The 23,461-nt window shown below is 39.7% G+C and overlaps 2 protein-coding genes across 2 annotated transcripts in view; one reads left to right on the plus strand and one right to left on the minus strand.

Annotated features, from left to right (window-relative positions):
- CycH (cyclin H) overlaps positions 1 to 23,461 on the minus strand; it is a 118,976-nt gene that overhangs the window by 23,274 nt on the left and 72,241 nt on the right. The window lies entirely within an intron of this gene.
- On the plus strand, positions 3,737 to 4,828 carry LOC124217328 (uncharacterized; the record flags this gene model as incomplete). Its single annotated transcript, XM_046622739.2, has 1 exon — positions 3,737 to 4,828. A coding segment is annotated over one exon (1,092 nt), but the record flags the coding sequence as incomplete, so codon positions are not given.

Below are 23,461 nucleotides of genomic sequence, written 5' to 3' on the forward strand. Positions count from 1 at the left end.
TCTATTTGCGCTCGGTACAGGAAAAAAGTTAATTGCAGATTATTGGCTGTATGGAAATCTGAATGTAAGATTAAGTCGTAGGTATAGGTTGGCTTTATCTGAGCGAATGGAATATTTGCAATCGTTCGTTCCATGTGAATTCCAACGCAAACCAAGATCCATTAAATAATTTGCAAAATGGAAAGGGACTGAACTACGATTTTTTCTATTATATTGTGGCCCTATCGTATTGAAAAATGTATTGAGTTCAAGATTGTACCGACACTTCTTACTGCTGCACGTGGCTTATCGGTTATTATCTTCATCAGAGCTTGCTTTAAAGTATAACGAACATGCTAATAAATATCTGAGATCATTTTTCATGGTACTGAAACAATATTATGGAAGGGAATCTCAAGTCATGAATGTGCATAATCTAATTCATGTAGCTGAAGATGTTAAAAACATGAAGTGTCATTTGTCAATGATATCTGCATTTCCCTTTGAAAATACATTGGGCAGAGTAATAAAAAAATGCATTCGTACTCCTAATCGACCTCTGGCTCAGGTTTGTCGACGATTACATGAGTAACAAAGGCTGGTTAAAAAAGTTATGTTACCACCTGCGTTGGAAATTCTAAAGTGGCGGAGCGGTGCTAACTTGCACAATGTATTCTCTATTCAGAAATTAAAATTGAAAGGCTTCACGCTATCCACAGATGTTCCTAATAATATGATGCTTCTGAAAACTGATAATCTATCTACCAAGTAAGGTATTGATTTCCTTGTAAAACTTAAACTTTGTTTATTTTAGAATCTATCTGTGAAAAAAATTGATTTGTGAATAGAAAACTAGACTTCCACTAAAATGTTATGCCATTTATATATTCCGTGATCTCTTGTAAACGTAATAATTTTTTATTTCATTTGACGGGCAACTTTTAATGTTTATGTAAATAACATTGATTTATAGTATCGTAGACTTAAAATAGAAATAGAAATTGTTAATTTTTTAGTAAGTGGTGTGATAAGTCACGTGTCTCGTGGACTCGCGTATTCTATGCTCGATATAAGACACGTATCGATATAGATCATGGCGCGAAACAGCAATGCTTTGGGCACGTTTATTGGACATCAAAGCTAAGCGTGGCAACACAAACTTAAGCTTTGAAGAGTTAGAATTCTGCAAAGCCGTAATGCAGCACGATTATAACATCCCCCAACCTATCTATCTGTTCCTACAAGGAGTAGGTGAAGTCAAGGATCCTACAGGTAAAACTGTATACCTTGCGAATCACGCACTCCCAGTGACAGTAGTCATGGGACGAGGAGGTTATCACTCAGCTGTGATAAACGCTAACAGTCACAACCTCTACGAAGAGATTCCTTCACTTGGAATCTGTGGAGACATTGTGATGGCAGAATCATCCGAAGCACCGCAACCAGCGGTAAACCTTGGAGTTCTACCTCAAAACACCAGAGCGACCCGTTCATTATGTGGTTACTTTGGAGCCATCGGAGCTCGAAAAGAAGAGGTTCGCATCTTATTACAATCAATAGGTATAAGAGTGAACGAGTTCGACGAGACCGTAGGCAGTACACGCCTAAACGTAGCATTGTTACAGAAGGTCAGCGACTATTTCGCGGGATGTCCTAAATTCCGAAACGAAAAAGTCAAACTGGACGCTTTGACATGCGAAGGAGACGGAGTACAACTCATCAAATCGATTCCGACAGATGAGAACGTTGATCCCGCAGCGCGATGGACAAACTTGGTCATCAGACCAAATTCATCAAACGCAAGCCCGATCACAACCTTTGGAGCCTCATATTTAATGGGATTCCAATTGGAGAAAAGAGCCATTGCAAATAGCAACGCTAATTGGTGTTGCGTCGAGCAATTGGCACCAGCAAATCCATGGGTGATACCACCTGAATGGATTGAAAATCGCAACGAAAGACGCGTTCTACCACCAGGAGGTGGTAGGAGTAGGTTAGGTTAGGCATCACTACCCAACATCCATTGGAGCGAGAGAGAGGGCTGAAAGGGTGACCACCGCATGACGTATCGGTGTCAGTTTTATGAAGTAATGAAGTGAACAAACCTAACAAAATACCTATTGAAGAATCGTTCACAGAGGGACAACACAACATTAACGAAGGTGATAATATTGATTATATAATCAAGTTCGGAATTGTGATTAATTTTTCAGTTAAAACAAGAAATTGAAATATTCTAAATAACTTCGAAAAACCCAAATAAAAATATTACTCATCCACAGATCGCGGCGTAGATTGTGAATTTAAATTAGCATTGAACTTTACACCAGTTGACACGTATTCGGTTGAGAAAGAATATAGTTTGTTCACACGTGCAATCCAGACTCTACTCATTGTCAGTCGTGAAAATTCTAGAAAACGTTTACAGAAACACTAGAGGCTATTGAAAAAGGTAATAATTCTTAATTGTCGCGTCAATCTCGTAGTAGTCGTCATTTATCATATTGAGGTTAATAACGTTATCGTAACAATTTATGCTGAGGAAGCACCATTATTTCGCCATATTGGAACTGTTTGAAATTCAGTAAACCGTAATGAAACAAAACACTCATATATTTAGAAAGCTTAGTTCCTGAAAAATCATTGTAAAATTAAGAAAATAGTGATTTTTTCCCCAATGTTTCGTCATTACGATAACGTTACTAACTTCAAACTTCTCAAGATTTACCTTTTAACTGAAGCAAATAATTAAACATTCACTTACTAGGTAAATGAGAATAATATCGTAGTAATAAATGAAGAGATTGGAAAAAAAAATATCTCGTCATTTCTACTTACTACTTTAACCATTCGTTTCTCTGCGAAATAAGTATATTTTATTATTTATAGATAAAACTATGGACATGTATCCATTTCAATTGGTACAGTTTTTACCCAAAGGAAAAGGCGTCGATATTGACTGTGTGCCGCTGAGTTGGCTCGATTACAATTCTGAGAAGAAAGAGTGTGTTGCAAAGTTTATGCCTCCACCATACACTCAAGCTAAAAGTAAGCTTTTAAACTCATTGATAAGAGATCTAAAAGATCCGGATCCCGACTGGCCGCTTTACGAAGTACTGATGCGTGGCCAAGCAAGTGAGTTCTAATGTGAAATTCTTTCAAAACTAAATTCGAGCAATCTTTCATTTTTCAATTTTGACTTCTTTTCTGTGTTTGTTAGATTTGTTTTATTTGTTTCTTTGGCAGACTAAATTTAACTATGATAAATATTTTGATAAGCTATTAATTGCTATTTCTATTATTGAGGTGAAGAGTAAACAAGGTCTAGAAGGATTAACAAGTGCCGAAAAAGATTTACGGAAGGCAGTTGTTGAACACGAATTTAACGTGCCACAACCGCTAAGCACGTATCTGAACGAGATCGGAACCTACAAAGATCGAATGGGAAAGGAAACGCCATTAGCTGTCCCCCCCACTTCCAACAGTAGTAATCCAAAATTTCGGAGGATACCATGCAACCGAAATCAACACCGACACAGAAGTATATTTATATCAGTATACACAGAAGTGTATAGAAAGCGGCTGAAGAGCATTTCAAGGATGGTGCAAAAATTGAAGCCCTGGCTAAAAAATATAATGTTTGCCATGTAACATTATACAGATTTATAACCAAATTAAAAGCAGGAAATACTAACGCAGTTGTGGGCTACCGATGCATCAATCGAGTTTTTACAATTCAGGAGGAAAGTAATCTACGCGACTATTTAAGTGCTCGAGAGTTTATTTTGGGTTATCTCTATCTGAAGTACGTAAACTGGCATACGAGTTGGCGATTAAAAATGGAAAAACATTCCCTGAAAGGTGGCACGATAGTCAAATGGCTGGTAAGGAATGGTTGACGGGTTTTCTAAAACGACACCCGAGCCTCTCTTTGAGATCTCCTCAAGCAACAAGTCTGGCGCGGGCTTCGAGTTTCAACGAACATAATGTGAGCAAATTTTTTGATAACCTTGCTGAGATAATGGATAGGTACAAATTTGAGCCAAAAGATATCTGGAATATGGATGAGACAGGGGTGACCACTGTCCAAAAACCTAGCAAGATTGTAGCTCAAAAAGGAACTAAACAAGTAGGTGCAGTAACCTTAGCAGAACGTGGAAGATTAATAACTGTTGCTGTTGCGATTAATGCTCAAGGAGGACACATACCTCCTTTTTTCGTATTCCCATTGAAACGATTCCAAGACCACATGATACTTGAGGGTCCTGTTGGTTGTGCCGGAGCTGGCAATGCTAGTGGATGGATGCAGAATGCAGAATTTTTACTGTTTCTACAACATTTTAAAAGACAAGTCACGCCAACAGTTGATCAAAAATGCTTGTTACTACTCGACAATCATATATCGCATATATCTATCCAAGCTCTAAATTTTTGTAAAGAAAATGGAATAGTATTGCTGTCGTTTCCACCCCATTGCACGCACAAACTTCAGTCTCTGGATAGAGCAGTATTTGGGCCATTCAAAAAAACGATAAACACAGCTACAGACAACTGGATGCGAAATCATCCTGGTCGAACGATGACTATCCATTACATTCCTGGGATAGTCAAAGAAGCATTTCCTCTTTCTGTAACTGATAGAAATGCAATTGCCGGATTTACCTGTACCGGCATAAGTCCATTTAATAGGAATATCTTTACTGCTGCTGACTACGCGCCATCATCTGTGACTGACCGGCCATTACAATTTAACAGTCAAATTCCACCAAGTGATCTGTTGAACAGTTCTGATGCAACATCCTCCATTCAAGTTAATCCAGGTACTCCAGTTGGTGATCTTCCAACATGAATTGACCAGACTGATCAGCGTACAGACAGCAATGATGATCAACCACCGGCTGTTCAAAATTTATCGGACTCAATCTCTGCAAAGACTGATTCTTTGTTAGCTGTCTCAGTTTTTGATCAAAGATCCAAATCACCATTGCCAGGACCTAGCCAACGAAGATCGAGTCACATAGAAGGGTACGGCCTGCAGGCTATTTGAAGCAAGAAAAGTTGGGGTGTTCGGGCGAGCTATCACCCCAACAGCTACGTGTTGCTAGTGGCGCCTTTACTTATGTGGCTCACGTACAGCGCTCTATACTAATGCGTACAGTGTCGGTGTGTTGGCTCCGACCGGCGAGTTGGGGATTATCTTATCAACACTAAAAACGCAAACGCTACTAATGCTGTTCGGAGAGCCAATTGCGTGTCAGCGATTGCAAGCTCCATGAACGCTATTTGCGTTGCGATCGTTGCGATCGCATTCGGCCATCTTAACACATTTGCGCGGGACTTTGCACCGTGCTTGAGTGAAACATGGAGGATCGTAGTGATTTCTTGCGAATATTAACGATAATAACGCAGGAAATTATCAACGTATCATCGAGTGACAGTGACGACAATGCCGAAGTCTTGATTGTGCAAACGTCAAATAAAAGACGGAATTATTCATTTTGCTGTCGGAATGCTGGTTGCTCGATGAACGAAGGAGGTTAGGATCACGATGAGTAGTGATAGCGTTCGAGTTCACAGAGTTCGCAAACACTAACGCTGTCATTACACCACCTCGGAAAAAATAGCATTGACAGTGAATTGTTATGACGTCACACGCCATTATTGATGACGTCACGAACACGTTTGATAGCATCACCGTCGGGCTCCGTGAACAAATTTTAGCGCTAGATAGCGCGGATAGCGACTCCCCGAACGCACCCAAAATATTGGTGGGTCAGAGTGGGCTTTCACCAAAACGTGGCGGGAATTCGAAAAAAACAACAATGGCGACGAGACAAATAACTTTGTACAATCCTGAAACTGACATTGCAGTGGAAGTGACAGTGTCAGTGGAGGATGCGAGGCGTGCCGAAAATGGTTAGTGGCCCCTTAATTTTAAAGATAAAATAATTTTCAATCGAATAACTTTGGTTTGGGAAAAAATTGCGTTTTTCTTATCCTAACCTCAAATCGAACTTTTCGTTGTGTGCGTCATTCTATTTATTGAAAAAAATGGAACTCATCATATTTTCTAAATATCAATATAAATAATTATTTGAGATTTTGTTTCATTCAATTCCAATTATTTCTTGCGATAGATGTGTTCATGAACGGTCATGTATTTTCATCGTTTCTAATACATTTTCTAACGAACTGAGTTTTTATTACAGATTTACACTTTGCAACGGCACTAATGAATAGTGCATTACAAGAAAATGCCGCAACGATTGTGGAATTGCAGCAGGAAGATGCTGACAATACTGATAGTGGTACGCAAGCTCTATTTTCATTTAAACAATTTAAATATGCATATATACAAATGGTTTAAACGCATAAAAATCTGTAAGTTTTTATGGCGTGGCTATTGAAAAGTCAAAAATAAAATGGTTATTACATTGTCGTTATTTTTGATTTAGCAAATATAGAGGGTCACTCGCAATCAGCGCACCGGGGTGATGCTGTTACCTGCGAAGAGAGTGGTACGTCAATCAGTCTGTGGTATTTAGAGCATATTACCCAAATAAATTAATGCAAACGATAATTTTCTAAAATGCTATATGCCTTCTAGGATTATATCGTTAGACTACGGAGATGGTGCTCTTCCTCCTCGATACATATACATATATTAAAACTGCGCGACGAAAGTCCGTAAGCGGACTAACAACGTTTGATGAAACAAAGCGCGTTTCAATACGCTCGATATGCGCCTTTGCATAACTGCGATTCTCGCAAAGAGACATTGTTACTCACGGCAACAACTGCCTGGGAACCTGCTGATCCAAGCCAAGAGTTAATGATAAATTCTCATGCTACACCGTACCCGATGGGCGGGGGTAGTTTTGACAAATGAAAAAACTCAAAATTTTATCAGGACCTCCTGATTGGTCCAGCATCCCTCAAGGATACTGGTAACCAATCAGGAAGTAGTTTAGACAAAACCACGCGAATCTTTCAAAAGAGAACAGTCAGAGAGAGTTAGCAATCAGTAGTCAATCAGTCGTCGTCAGAGAGTCGTCATTCAAGCTTCAACAACAAATCTTTCTCTCAGTTTCTATTACCAAAGAATTCAATCACGTCAAGCGCTAAGTGAATTCCGTGTTATTTTACTTAAATATACTTACTTTTTTCTACTATTATATATAACTACGACCATTTTAACCATTTTCGTAAACCTAAATTGAATAAACGTATAGTTGTGTTTTAAAACCTATATCATGAGTAAACCAGTCAATTAATAACGTATCCAGTCCTCGCCGAGCACGCAGAGCCGCCCCACAGAGCCCGAATCAATAGTTAACAGCAAAAGGTAAGTGACCATTTTTATATCAAAGCCAGTTCAATTAAGAGGGAAAACGGTGTCAAAATTCCAATAGTTTATATCCGGTAAAAATTAGTCTCAACTAAGCGTTATACTTATGGAATGGTTGGGTCATCAGCCAGCCCAGCCCATAACACTATCCTCTTTGCACAACAAGGAATAATACATCAAAAAATTTTATCTCCAGAACAAATGATTTCGAGCATCCAACACATTCAATTGCTGAAACCTCTTCCAGAATTTCCCGTTCCCATAGACGCCGCATACGCTGAAGAGTTAGTCCGAATATCGAAAGTAGAAATCGCATATTTTGAGCCGCGATTGATTTACGTCATCTCAATACCCATATTAAATAGAGATACTTTCAATTTATACCACTTGCTACCCATACCAGTTAGACAATCCTACGACACGATTTCCAACAAGTTCGCATACATTCAACCCAGTGCTGACTATATAGCAATAACACTAAATAGAGCGTCATACTTCCAGCTATCCGAACCGAAAATCAACAAATGTATCCTAACGCAAAACAGATACATTTGCAGACAAAGTCAACCACTATTCCACAGCGGAATCCACAAGCTATGCGAAGTCGACTTGTTTCTCCACTCCTCACAATCAGTAATGAAAAATTGCGATGTTAGACTAACATATTTCGAAGGCACATATTGGACCGAACTTTCCGTCACCAACGCTTGGATATTTTCCTCAGCAAAACCAGAAACCGTACACATATTATGTCCGAACGACCACACCTCGCGAATCGAGATTTCAGGAGCCGGAATATTACGACTAAATAACAAGTGCACCGGTCACACAGGTGAGGTAACACTCTCCACAACTAGGTATTCGACCTCATCCGAAACCCACTCATATATCCCGAACTTCACCCTCGATCTGGACCGGATATACAAAAACCTTAATTTCAATGAAACCACAAATTTATCCTTAATTGCAATCCCCCCACTCCACAAAACCTCGCACATAAATGTACATGCCTTGGCCAATACCGGACTATCGCTGCATGATACAGTAAAACAAGCTACTGATATCAGCACACACCGACGCACACAGCGCTATATGTTTCACATCAAGGACGCTCTTACTTACAGCGGTGTAGGTTTACTATCTCTCGCAACCCTATACTTATTCTATCGTCACTCATGCCTCGGCAAAGTCATTACTCTGTGCACACACTGTAAAGTTAAAAAAACGAACCAGACATTTAGAGCCAGACAAACAAGGTATGACAATTCAATCGAGCTAAATATTATCCACCCACCTACTTCTTCTGTCCTACCCATTCCCAACGGAGTAGAAACCCGTGATGCAGTTCCTTACGCACCACCTCCGTGAAGTAAACATTTTGAAGAGGACTGGCTCAGCCAGATAACCATGCGGGATCGGTTATCGGATGTTTACGCTACGGAACAACTCGACTCGAGAGCCCCGAGGACTGCTCTCGGAGGAAGGCGGTCCTGGAGACATTCGACTGTTAGCCAGGACACGAAGCGCATCAGGCCGAAACCGAAATATTCTCTACAATTTCAAATCTGTCAAAGTTCCTGTTTAAAATAAAATACCTTCTACATCCGCTTCCTTTAAACCCACCAGTACTTAAAACCTTACGAAAACCTTATTACAAATAGGCAACTACTATATTGCTACCAAGATCTGCTGTTGCGCTAGCAAACAGACATAAGTAAAATATATGCTTGTGTACACTACTGCATTAAAATGATTGTAATGACGATCTTATACCCTTAGTTTACAATTAGCCCAAAATATATCTACACTTATAACCGATATCATTGTACGAATAGGTCAAACTCTGTATCTCATAGAAAAAAAAATAATAGTTATACTTAGGACCCAGCGAATCAAAGAAATCATTGTTGATTAATCTTAAGCGTACTAACCCGCTTCCATGCGCATTAACCCTAGGCACCTAGCTTTAAACAACATTATGTAATCATAGTATTATAACTATATGCCTTACGCAGATACCCAATTCAGAATATGAACCATACTAGCTTAAACATAAACTTACTATTACAAACACTTATCCTCAAATATCCAACTAATGTTGGTAAACGCATCAATCAATATTCAAACTACATTCATACTGCGACTACATACTTATAAACACACACCAATTATCATTTTCAGATATACCGACAACATATTATATTCAGATTATAAATACCATACACCACCTATAATAAGAAAAATTGTAAAACTAATTTCAAGCACATTGAAATCATGTTTCACTACTGTACATGACGTTTCCACCTTCTTGCTTTCCATATCTACCGCTATGCTCCCTAAGACGGGGGGGTGTTACGTCCAGCATACCACTTCTCTCTATTTTTCCTACTCGCTAACTCTCCCACAGTTCTTACATGAATCTCATGGTCTACGTAGTCTCACGCTATTCACTATCGCGCTTACTCATCAAATTCTATTCCCTACTTCTAGCATTTCACACCTTTTCTGCACCCGTACGTTTCAAGTCTCGAGCGACACTCCTATTCTAACTCTCGACAACTCCACATCTAGACTTCTTATATATCTCTCGCACAACACAATTCATTTCTACCGGTATCTCAACTTCTACGCAATAAACATATAATCGATATATCAAACATACTCAAGTTTATTCAACCCTCATCCTGATTTCCGGTTGACCTGAAACGTAAAAGCGAAGCCAACCAGGTTACTCCTTCCGCTCAGGAGTAACCTTTACTCACGGACGTAACATCGTTATAAAAATTTTATAGAACTTGTTTTCGAATTTTTTTAAATTTGTCAGATGGTTAAATGGGTTGTACAATTATCAAAAAAGCAGTCTGGCTATGTGGTGTACGGGTGTAAATGAGTAATTATACTTCGATTCGCAAATTTTATTACAACCAAATTTATTATAACCGAATATTCTGGCGTTATATTTGGTTCGCAAAGTACCTCGGTTTTGTTTGGCCTCGGCACGTTTATATACATTCTTCATAGCCTCAGGCAACTACCTGGGTCGGAGACTTGTATGAAAATTGTAGATGTCTGTGGATTTAGGGTCCTTGCTTGTGTTAGAATCATGTATTGGGTAGCAGCTGCTCCGTAGAGGAAAGCAGTTCGACCGTTGATGTTGGCGTGCAAGGACGCTATTCCTGCGCAATGGCTTCGCCGCCTATATTTTGTGCATTTTGTAAAAGTGTAAGGCCACCTTTAACTCGATTTACATCGGCTACTTTAGAAAAATGTCGAGTGATTTTAAAAATCCGCAAACAGCATAAGTTAAAATACGAAACCGTCAATTTGACAACTTCACTGGACGCTCAAACAGGCTACCATGTGAAGTGCTACAGGAGTTTCACGAGCCTGATGAAAAAGTATTATCCATGTGAACCTTGTGAGGGGTCATCTTCAGCGGATACATCGTCAACAGAACCATCGACATCTACACGGTAAAGATTATTTAACGGTATTTTGACCATATTATAGTACAAGAGCTTAGGCAGCTACCGCGTTTCTTGGTATTACTATTCATCAGCTGTTTTTTTTTTTTTCATTTTTACAACGATTTTATTTGTTACCAGTGATAAAGCCAATCAAGATGAGGATAAAAAAAAAGGAAAGCAAGATAGTGAAGAAGATGGGGACAGTCTGGAAATTAACCCTTTCGCGGCGAACAGCGCCATATGGCGCTCAGCTATAGATGCTCATTCTCAGCGAACAGCGCCGTTCGGCGCTCAGGCAAATTTACCCGCGGCGGACGAACAGCGCCAGATGGCGCCCATCCGAAGCCGCTCTTTTTGTACGAAGGCGCTGTTCATTTGTTATCAATAACTGCCATTAATGCGTTGTTTTTGACGTGCTAGCAGCATACGCTTCTTGTGCAAAGGTTTTTTTTACATAGTCAAATGTAATTATCCACAAATTTTGCCCTAATCATGGACAAATGGATGACAAATGTGAGCTACGATGATATGGAACTTGGGGATGATATGGAGTTTTCATCGGATTCTGACCTGTCTGAAATGTTTGGAGAAGCTGGATACAAAGGTAGAATTCCAAATGAATGTAATAAAAAGCGCCGCCTACTGTCAAGTAGTTCGGAATCTGATTCTGAAAACATTGAGGAATTACCAGACATCGATCCGCGGCAATTTCTTTGGAGCGCACAAAATTTGGCTGCAAAAGTTTTCGATTTTGATGAAAACCTACCAGGAATTAAAGCAAATATTGACGATAAATCGTCAATATTAGAAATCTTTCAGCTTTTCATTTCGGAAAATATGGTTGAACATATTGTAAGAGAAAGCAATGCTTATTATACCACGAAAACTATAAGCAGTAAGCACTCACGATTGTTGGCATGGAAAAATACAACAGTTACCGAAATGTATAGATTCTTTGCTCTGTCGATGTTAATGTCAAGAGTAAAAAAAGTATCAATAGAAGAATATTGGTCAACCGACGAGTTATTACGAACGGAAAGTTTTCCAAGAATAATGACAAAAGACAGGTATAAATCTCTATTACAAATGCTACATTTTCATGATAACAATGAAACAACAAATCAAGACGTGCTAATAAAAATTCGGAGCATCATCGACAAACTGCGAAATTCTTTTTCACGAGCATTTTACCCGTACAAGTATTTATGCATCGACGAAAGTTTGCTGCTTTTCAAAGGACGATGTTTCTTCAAGCAGTATATACCTTCGAAACGAAGCAGATTTGGCATCAAGTCGTTTGTTATTTGTGACTGTCATACTGGATATATTCAAGATTTTATTGTCTATTGTGGAGCGCGCACGGATATAACTAACAATAATTTAGCAGAAATTGGAAAATCAGGAAATATTGTCATGACGTTGATGGAACCGTATCTAAATAAGGGTCATGTTTTGGTTACCGATAACTGGTATTCAAGCCCGGCATTATTTTCTCTCTTACATCACAATAGGACACATGCATTTGGAACCGTGAAGAAAAATAGACGTGGAATGCCTAATATATCCAATAAATTATGCAAAGGCGAAGTTGCATTTAAATCTACGGATAAACTATTAGCACTAAAATGGATGGACAAAAGGGAAGTGCTAATGTTATCAAGTTATCATTCTGCTGAATTTATAGAAACAAAAAGAAATGATGTTAAAACGGGAAGACCAATTCTAAAACCAACTGTCGTAGTGGACTATAATCGCGTTATGGGAGCAGTCGATAAAACGGATATGATTTTGAATTCCATTAATACTATTCGTAAAACTCTAAAATGGTATAAGAAATTATTTTTCCACATGGTGGACCTTTCGATTTACAATACTTTCATACTTTACAAAATTACGTCCAAAAAGAATATAACATTTGCGAAATTTCATTTACGTCTCATTCGAGAAATTCTACTTAAATATTCAAATACAAATATATGTAACAATAAGTCTGGAGGCCAAACTGCGTCCAAAGATGATATGTTACGTTTGATTTCAACACATTTTCCATCCAAATATATCAATCCCACAGGAAAGCGGCGGAACGGTCGGCGGAAATGTGTGGTTTGCAGAAAACACAAAAAGCGTACCGAAACACAATTTGAATGTAAAGAATGTAAAGTTGGTTTATGTATTGAACCCTGCTTTAAATTGTACCACACAAAGGAACATTATTAAAAATTGTTTGTAAATTATATAAGATTATAAAGTTTAAATGGTATAAATAACCTTAGCCCATTAAATTGTTTTAAGTTATTAATATTATTGTTTGATCGGCGTGCCGGCCAGCCGCGTTAGAGAAATTCTCAGCACAATCAGCTCCACACACCGCGTTTGGAACGACTCGCGTATTTTGTCGGCGCGGTCAATCTGGCATCGGCTGCTTAGAGCGCAACTCTTACCAGAGCATTCCGCCGCGAAAGGGTTAATGCTGAAGAAAAGAAGAATGATAAAACCGATGATACTGGGCGGGGCATCAGTAATAAACAAACAAAAAATAATGAAGAAGGTAAGAATCGTACCGAAGTAAATAAGGATAATGAAACGCAAGAAATTCGTAACGTACACGAGGCATCGGAAATGTCAACAAAGGAAGTTAATTTTCAGGCATTATGTACATTTTGCGATATTAAACGTAAAGTGATAGAAAAAAAAGAACAGGCGCTGCATACCTGTGAAGACTCAACGACTATTGAAGGATTACAATCGCACGCGTCATAAGCGAATGATATTTCTATGCTAAAAAAAATTGATGATATTTTTTCGTGGTACTGATACCAGCCCGGCAATCGCACTCGTTGCATTGTAAATCATACCGGCTATCAACTTACTAGTTGTGTTGCCATTCTAATCTATAATAATATCAATTCGTAAGTAATAAGCGCACAAAGATAAATATTAAAGTAGCGCAATGGAGGTCAATGAGCACGACCGTTCCACACTAAGGCTCGCAAAAATGATTTTCGAATCTGGAAATACCACCCCATTGATGGTTTTATACGAAGAAACAGCTTCCAGAAAACTTCTAAATGACTATCTATTAACTACATACAACTACAATTTAGACGAAGAATATCACAAGTTCTTGGACTGTGACATATTGGAAGTAGAAAACCTTGATACAATGCAGGATGATGATGAACTTGTTCCTAATGAAACCATTAGAGTAACAGTTGCTCAAATCAATAGAGCTTTGAATTCCGATTCTATGCTGAGCGAATTTTATGGAGAATCATATGATGAATTCTCAGATCACGATACTTACGACTTCCTGATTGATTCAGGCTTGATAGAACCAGGGCAGGCATACTTTATTGACAAGAATGAAATTGATATGGACATAGATGAAGAAAACATGGATACAGAAGATTGTCCGATTGGAGTTGAGATGATTAACATGATGCACTCCAACAAACAGTCCTATGAAAAGTATGACCATGGCGATAGGAATGAAAGAAATACAAATGATGGTAATGAAGATGACGGATTGTCATCTAACAATTTGCAGATTGGATTGATTCAAAATGAAGAGGATGAATTATTCCCTCAAAATTATATGATTCAACAAGCAAGTAGTAGTGTGCTAACACACATCAAAGAAAACAGGGTCAACCGATATCTTACCACGGCTATTGTAAAAAAGATTATATTTATAAAAGCCAAACTGCTTCACCACGACCAAGCAAGGAATGGCACAAAAAAAGAGATTACAATAAAATAGCATATCAAGAACTATGCGATTTTGTTCAAGTTAATATCATTAACGGAGAACGTTGCTATTTTTTGAAATTTTTGAAAGACTTTTACGTGGAACGTTTCACTTGTCAATACAATGAATTTCCGGAATTTGCAAAAGGTGTTTTCATGGCACATCATATAGAAGAAAAACTGTTACAAACTTTCAAAAAAAAAAAAATAAGCATCATCACAATTAATAATCAAAAAATTGTGAAAACGTTTGGAGGAAATGTACTGCAGGATCAAGATTTTAAAAATGTACACCAATTGGACTTTATCGAAAGAGCAGCACTCATTTTGAGGGATACAATTTTAAAAATTGAACCGAATAAACTTCCCAATGAAGTGACTGCGAATAGTTTAATAGAGGGAGAAAGCTCGGTTCCACCCATTCTTCATGTGTTTTATAAAACACTTTTGAGTGGCGCGAGTCATCGGCGCAGACAAAGTTCCAATTGCCAAAGAATCGTCAAGTCATTAGCAGACGATGCAATTTTCGCGGTTTCAAACGGAACAATAAAAACTTCCAATCACATAACTCTTGGAATGGCTTTAAAAAGCTTAACAAGCAGTAAAGGGGTTGTGAATATAATCGATAAATACTGTCATTGCTGCAGCTATAGTGTTATAGAAGAATTGGAGACGGAAGCTACTTTTGCTTCAACTAGCAGATCCCAGATTTGTCCTGAAGATATTATCCCTTCGTTGAATTTACTTACAGGTGTAGCATACGACAATTTCGATAGGTTTGTTGATACTCCATCCGGCTAGGATACTTTACACGACACTGTTGGTATCATTTTTCAAAATTTCGATGAAAATGCTACTGTTGTTATAAATAGCGAAGCCGAATAGCATATAAGCTATCCCCTTTTTTACACAATAAGAATATAAATATGTATGTATATATCTTTTTTACTCTTTTACATTATATGTATATATTACCGTCCCAGACAGTCAATGTACGATGCGTCATTCGTACATATTGACGATGCGGACAAAGCCTATCAAATGGCGAGGCGACAAGTTCAGCCAACGCCAAATAGAGGAAGAGCATCAGGTACTAAACCAAGCACATCTCGGAATTCCTACCAACAGAAGAGATTTACATCACATAGAGTTGAACGGAATGAAGAAACCGAAGCTATTCCGAGTGAAGAGCTAAAGAAGAAGTTGTATCCAGGAGTTAAAGACGGAATGTCAGCTATGGATAGATTGGAAGCCTATAATACTACAAAGGCTATAACAATCACAATCACAACTCGTGCTATAGGTTTTGCAACTGTGCACATCTTTGCCAGTTTGTATGAATTTATTAATGTACCAATCAGAGGTAGTATCTACCAGCTCTACCGAGTAGGACTAGCAATAATTGAAGCTAAAGTCCAGTTTACTCAACGAGGTGTATCGATGATCATGAATAATGAAGATGACTACAAGCACAACACATTCAACGAAGAATGGATGCAGGCTGCAAAAGCAGTAGTAGTAATGCCTGATCAGCTAAGTACAATCGCAAATGCAATTGGAAAGGTCACCGTATATGATTCAATTTATATACCTATATTAGCAAAAGACAACTACTTTGACGAAAGATTCGTCCCCCAAAGTGAGCAAGTAGTATTGTCAAACTTAAGGGGGGAAACCCATATGGAATTTTTCAAAAATCCGTTTTTTTTTTATCTAACGAATCGATAGTTAAACATCTTAAGAATATTCCCTGAAAATTTGGTTGTGATATTATGAATACTTTCGATGTTATGGTCGGAGAACTGAGTGACTGCGCGCGGGGCAGGTGCGATCTTGCTCGCCGCGAGACCCGATCGTCTTTTGTTCGTCTTTTGTTCTATCACACCACGATACCTAATCGAGGAAACATCTGATTCTAGTCAAACAAAAGAGGTATGCCATTCTCTGTGTGCATGTGTGTATTCTGATGCTTGGTAACGGTTCTATTTGCTTGCAAAGGACAGTCGTGTTTCGAATTTCGGTTGGTGTAGAAGTCTTTTGCCGTCAAAATGTACCCGAAATCACGTAGGAGCGAATATCAACGTGCAGCGAGACGCCCAAAACGAAAGTTCCAAGGGAATCAGTTCTCCGATAAAGAAGGCGAATCGCTAGGAGAGAGTTCCAGTGCAAAAAAACTTCCCAATGCGTCTTACACGGATGTTCACAAGAATAATGCGCACTGTTACCGAATCATCGAGTTTTATACGATTTTTGGCGCTCTGTCGGAAATGCTTATTTGTGCGAAGTGCAAAAAAAATGTCAAGTTCGAAGAAACCTCGGGTCGTGGTTTCGGTTTCAAGCTCGTGGTTTTGTGCCGGTGTGGTCGCAGTGATATCAACTCTGGACCTTCTTTGAACAATGGTTTTGAAATAAATCGAAGGATTGTATTTGTCATGCGACTTTTGGGCATCGGTCGACAAGGAATAAATATATTTGCTGGTTTGATGGATCTCGGTAGTGGTCTGAGTCAAAATGCATACGACAATAGTGTGAAACATATTCATACTTCAGCGAAAATAATGTTCAACATTTTCTGCAAAAAAGCTGTAGCAGAGGAAATCGAAGAAAATGTGAAACGCGAAAGGCCTCCATCAATTCTGAAAGTATCGGGTGATGGTTCATGGAAGAAACGCGGCTTTTCTTCACTGTATGGCGTAACGACTCTTATAGGCTATTATTCTTGCAAAGTAATAGATTTAATGGTTAAAAGTTCCTACTGCAAAGGTTGTCAAGAATGGCTAAATGAGAAAAATTCTCCGGAATATCTCGACTGGTACGCAGAACATGACGATACATGCACTGCAAATCACGAAGGTTCTGCGGGTAAGATGGAGGTGGACGCTATCTTAGAAATGTTTGTGGCATCCGAAGAAAAATTTGGAGCAAAATACGGAAATTATATAGAAGACGGAGACTCAAAAACGTACAAGGCAATTTTGGAAGGAAGTCCGTATGGTGAAGAATTACAAGTTGTGAAGAGCGAGTGCGTTGGGCACGTCCAAAAAAGAATGGGTACTCGGCTTGGCAATGTGAAGAAAGACAAAAAACTAGGCGGTAGGGGAAAACTCACCGACACGCTAATAAAAAAATTAACAATTTATTACGGCTTGGCTATCCGAAGAAATGTTGACTCCGTCGAAGATATGGCAAAATCTATTATGGCAACTTATGACCACTTATGCTCAACTAACGAAAAACCGAGGCACGAAAATTGTCCCACAGGAGCAGACAGTTGGTGTAAATGGCGCGTTGCTGAGACCACAGGTGGTGTCTTCGATCATTCCCCGCCACTGCATCCTGATGTCCAGAAACATTTGCTGCCAATCTACAAGGACTTGTCTAAAACAGATTTACTACAGCGATGTTTGGGTGGACATACCCAGAATGCTAATGAGAGCTTCAACGCCACCGTTTGGCGCTTAGCTCCCAAAAATTTACATTGTGGGTTGCAAATTATTGAGATTGCTGCGTTTTTGGCTGGGAGCATCTTCGACGAAGGTTATTCTGCGATTCTCCTAATTATGCAGAATCTGGAAATCACTATTGGGAATAGCTGTTTCAACTTCGCGGAGGAATACGACAAAAAGCGCTTGAAGAGGCAACATCGCCGCAGCCTCGAAGGCACCAAAGAAGCTCGACAAGCTCGAAGACAGCAGACATTGGAGGAAAACCAGCTCTACGAGTACGAGGAAGGTCTGCTTTACGGTCCCGGAATAGCGGAATAGCTCGGAACAGCGAAATAGCTTAAAACAGCGATAAGGTACCAGACTCTGATTTTTCTTTGCCCGAAACTTTAAACGCGATTTACTCGAAACTACATTTTTGCAATCTGCTGCAGCTCTAAAAAAAAAAGTATGCATCCGATTCACTTCAACCAAACATTTTTAGATACAGAATTGCAAAACCTTGTCGATGAACCTCCATTATTGAAAAAAAAAAATTTAACAACCATTTTTTGCATCAAAATGTGCGCTGAAAATCCGATTTTTTTTTTTTGAGCGCCGCCATTTTTACAATTTTCAACTGTTTTTACTTTTTTTAGGTTTATTGACAGCGTACTTTCATAACGAATGTAATGGTTTTTCAATTTTTTGTTTCAGATGCAAAACAAAAATGCTATAGCTGCCGCAGTTTGACATCGCGGGAAACATTTGTTGAACAACAATTGATTGCGGCCAGCTGATAAATAATTATTTTCGATTGAAAAAAATGTCTTTCGATACTTGAAATGTACAATAAATAGCCTCCAAATTTGAAAACGATTAGTGAAGTGGTTGCTTCGGAAAAAAATTCCGAAATTCACCGTCATTTTTGACCGTTTATATGGGTTTCCCCCCTTAATGATTTAAGAGCTAAGATGACTTTCTTTAATAAGAAGCCGGTCAAATACTTTACGAAGCCAATAAGCTTTGAACCAGATGGTCATAAGACCCAATTAATCTGTGACAAGCAAGAGGGAATCCGAATAAGCGACCGTGGTGGAAGAGAATCACTCGACGAATATTACGGTAGATGTAAAATGGAAGGTGACATAAACGATTACTATAACTTAACGTCCCTATCCCGCTCCTGAACAGTTAGAAGGAAATCTGTTATTATTAGGAGACAGTCCAATTTCCAGAAATAGGAAATATCCTATATTTATTTTACGAGATGAAAGAGCCTGCGTAGAATTTTCGAATCTACACTATAAGGCAGCACGAAATATGAGATACACTTGATAGGTTTTCATCTGACGACCCATTATCCTAGGTCTGAGAGTTCTAATTGTAGGGGAAGTACTCGCACCCACGCCTAGAAGATGCTTTAAGCATTTTGAAAAAAAAAAGAAGGAAAACTGTAAAACCCGTCCGGCTGTCAAATCAAAGTTCTCAAGATGAATCGAACTTAACCCAGTGGATGTCCTTTTCGAAAGGCATACCGTGTGCTAAAATCAAGTGTGAACACTATCAAAATCCATATAATATAACGGATTTTAAATATCGCAGCATTATAGTTTATATATTGTAACGTGGCATTTTTGATGCCCGTTACAAGGGGCTCCTTGAACCCTGGGCGGAACCAAAAATTTAGGAATTTCCGAAATTGAGTCGCGAAGTCTTTGGAAAAGAGCGCCAGGACTAGAGTCACGCATCCGAAACTACGAGAGGGGACACTTTAGCGACCAGCGTAAGATATTTCAGTTTTTTTTGTTTTTTTTTATTTTTCGAGCTATCACGGCATCAGGCAAGAAGTCGACACCGAATTCGAGGAAATTGCGAAAGGGCGGACTAGCAACAATTGCGAAGGAAGGATGTCGAGGCTGCGGAGGGGGAGCCGACGCAGATCCCCGCATCGCGGGAATCCAAGGTGGACGCGATTCCCGCTGGCGGCCGGCGCGCCGCAGCCTCTTCCCCTTCGCCCCGCCAACAATTGACCAGCGGACTCGCGACGGACCGACTAGCGACGAGGGAGCACCACGCTCACCGCCAAGACGTCATGGAGCTGCGCGGAGGACGAGATTGCGAGCTAGCTCTAAGTTCTGCGCAGCGATGCGATCGAAGGTGCGCGTCGAGTTGCGCGATCGACGAAATCGATGACGGATCGATTATTGCGTATTCTTGGGGGTATGACGTCACGGGTGGGATGGCGTATCGAGATCCGTGTTGCGGCAGGTGGTAGGTTTTTGAAACCACTCTAGTTCTGGCGGTCGTGATTAGTAGTCGCGTTTTGGGGGAGTTTCGCGAAGCAATGGAGTCGCCCAAAAATCGCGAAGGGAATGGAAAGGGGGTTGCAAGGATGTAGAAGGTAAGCGCTGCTTCTATCCCCGCGATTGAATTTCGAGCATAATTGTGAAGAGGCTTGCCGAGTAACGGATAGCCGTTTTGGATTTGCGTTGTAGAAAAGTACTCGAAATTCTTTTGCCGATTCTCTTGCTTGATGACCGTAGCCTGAGTACGCGGGTTAGAGTAAAGTAAATTTTGAGTTTCTGAAAAAGTTGAGTAGAGTCACGGGTTTTAGTTGAATCTTTCTCGTTAGTGAAACCAAGTATAGCCGAATTTCGCCGTACCGGGTCGAGCCGCGTTATCGTTTTCTTTTTGTGTCACCTCTCGAGTAGGTCGGGAAGCACCGAATTAGAGTGCTCGGTTTAGCGGGTAACGTTTTGGGGAATTTTGAAAAGAATTAAGTTCGGATGCGTTGCGATTGCGTATAGTTTAGGTTACGTTTAGTTGCGCCTGCATTGAGTTCCGTACCCGTTAGTTAAGATAATGTAGGTTTAGTTGAGTTACTTTGAGCTTGTGTTTAGTTGAAGTTAAATATAGTGGTGCTTGCACCTAGTTACGTTTACGTTTAGTTAAGATAGTGTTTAGTCGAGGTTCGGCGATGTATAGTCCAAATTGCCGTTGCGTTGCGCAGCAGTTGAGACGAGAAGTTTGAGCATGGTGTTTTAGTTTGCGAGACCTGACGGCGCACCGTTGAATAATTAGTTTTAGTTTCGTTTCGAGCAATCATCGCCTTGGAGAACAAATGGCGAATTTGCGAATTGAGAATTGCGTATGAGGATGTTTGTGATCGTCGAGTGACGTTTTAGTTAGGGAGCCGCGAGCTCATTAGAGTAAGAAATAGAGTAGGTTACGTGTAATTTTCTATTTAGTTTTAGACTCGCGATGAGCGATTTTTGAATTATATTTTTCTTTTGTTTGTATCACCGCTATGATGAAATATAAGATTTTCTTTTACTTTTGTTAAATAGCGTGTGTATTTCGAGTGTCTCTCTCTCTCCAAAAATTACCCCTCCCCTCTCCGCGGTACTGAGCTATCGAGCATATGCCCGAGGAATAGCGTATTAATGATTTCGAGGCGTGTTAATCACGCCAGGCGCCCAACAAAAACTTTGCGATATTGTTTTAGATCCAGGGTACATCGTGGACGCCAAATTATTGTGCACGCGGTAAGTTCTCGGTCATTTTCTCCGAGTGACCGAGGAGCAGGAAAAATCCACGTCAACTTTTGCTCTAAAGTCTGGAAATAATTATGTGTTATCTAAGGGAATAAAGTCTGTTATTGGCGTTAATTCATCACTTATAAAGGCGTCGAAATTTGATAACTTGGCAAGTCTTGTTGGTTTTAGGTACCCCGCGAAACTGATAAATCGAAAGTATGGATTTTGCATAGTATTGATCATAGACGAAAGTGAACAACCTGCGTGCTTGGAATACATTCTTGCGTACTTCTCCGAGGAGAAGAGATGTGATGGCTTTAGGCTTGGTATCGATACTTTGGTTAACGTCAACGCATTACTACTACTGGATCTGGTCCGGAAAACAAAGGTTAGACTTTGCTTTTACTACGATCGTGGTGTTAGCATGTCTTACTTGGTATCGGATGATTACGTTGACGTCATTGAAAGTGTCGTGCCTGTCTTCCCGCACGCGACCGTCCTTGATACTCGGTCACCTGGTTATATACCCGTTACGGATAGGACTAGTCTTGTAGTCAACGCTATGATAGAGTTTAAGCACAGTACGTCCTTGGCCGATGCGGAAAATGCGAAAGAATTAAAGGAAGTATGGGATAAGATCAGAGATGAGGATATTGCATTATCTGCGTTCGCACTTGACTTGGTCGAGAAGAAAAAGATGGGAATTTTCGATAATGACATAAAGATTTTTATAGGCAAATGGAAGGACAAATGTACACACGGTTTTTCGAATGAAGGATATGTAGACTATAATGAGGATAACAGTTGTTTTAGGACGAAGTCTCGTTATGTTCTGGTAAGTAGACGTACAAAGCTGATGCTTAATGCCCCAACTGCGGCCAGTCTACAGGCAATTGATTTGACAAAATTTAGAGCTCCGATCATGGAACAAATTAGGGGCGTTCCGGGTTGTGGTAAGACGACTTTCGTTGCTGAAAATCATTCTGTAGGTGAGGATTTGGTCTTGACGATAACTAAGGAGGGCGTAGAGGCACTGCGTGAGAAGGTTAGATCAAAAAATCCGTCTTTGAGCGACAAAATTCTCAGAGAGAACTATCGCACTGTTACATCAGTATTGATTAACGGTGTAAGTGGTAGGAACTTTGAAAAAGTTTTTATTGATGAGGCTCTTATGGTTCACGCGGGAGCTATAGGATATATCGCTGCTATCTCTAAGTGCAGGAAAATGATTCTTTTGGGGGACGACAATCAGATCCCTTTTATCGATAGAGACCATATTTGTGTAATGAGATACGCTAAGTTGGAAAAATTCTGTGGAACGTCAAAAGAGCTGTCGTTGTCCTATCGTTGTCCCGTCGATGTTTGTTATGCTCTTAGAGATAAATACGAGAGAATACATTCTGCCTCCAAGGTTGTGAAGTCGATGCGGGTTTCTGCTTTTTCGGGTTGTGAGATTCCAAAGATCCCAGGTGCGTTGTACCAGGTATATTTTCAGTCGGATAAAGAATGGCTTTTGCGTGAAGGTTTTGGTAAAATCGGAAAGGTTCTAACGACGCATGAATCGCAAGGTTTGACCTTCGATCATGTCGTCATAATAAGAACTAGCCCGAAAGCTCTGAAACTATACGACAGTGCCGAACACGCTACCGTGGCTGTCAGTAGACACAAAATTAGTTGTTTATACATGACTGATGTCTCTGATGCCATTGCGGCACTTATTAGAAAGGCTGATATATCCGAGAAGCAGCTCGCCGACTGGAATTCAGCTATACTAGAGTTGCCTCGTCTTATGGCAGGATATATACCCCCTGAGATTATACTGACACGTACGGGAAATGACATTGCATTTGAAGAGGCTATCAAGAACTTGCCTCATACGACACATAGACCCTTAGTACCGCGATCTATACTACCGGATACTTATTTACCTTTTGTGCGGAGCTCACTACGTACGAGACA

The sequence above is a fragment of the Neodiprion pinetum genome, chromosome 4 (assembly GCF_021155775.2).
Source record: "Neodiprion pinetum isolate iyNeoPine1 chromosome 4, iyNeoPine1.2, whole genome shotgun sequence".
NCBI lineage: Eukaryota > Metazoa > Arthropoda > Insecta > Hymenoptera > Diprionidae > Neodiprion > Neodiprion pinetum.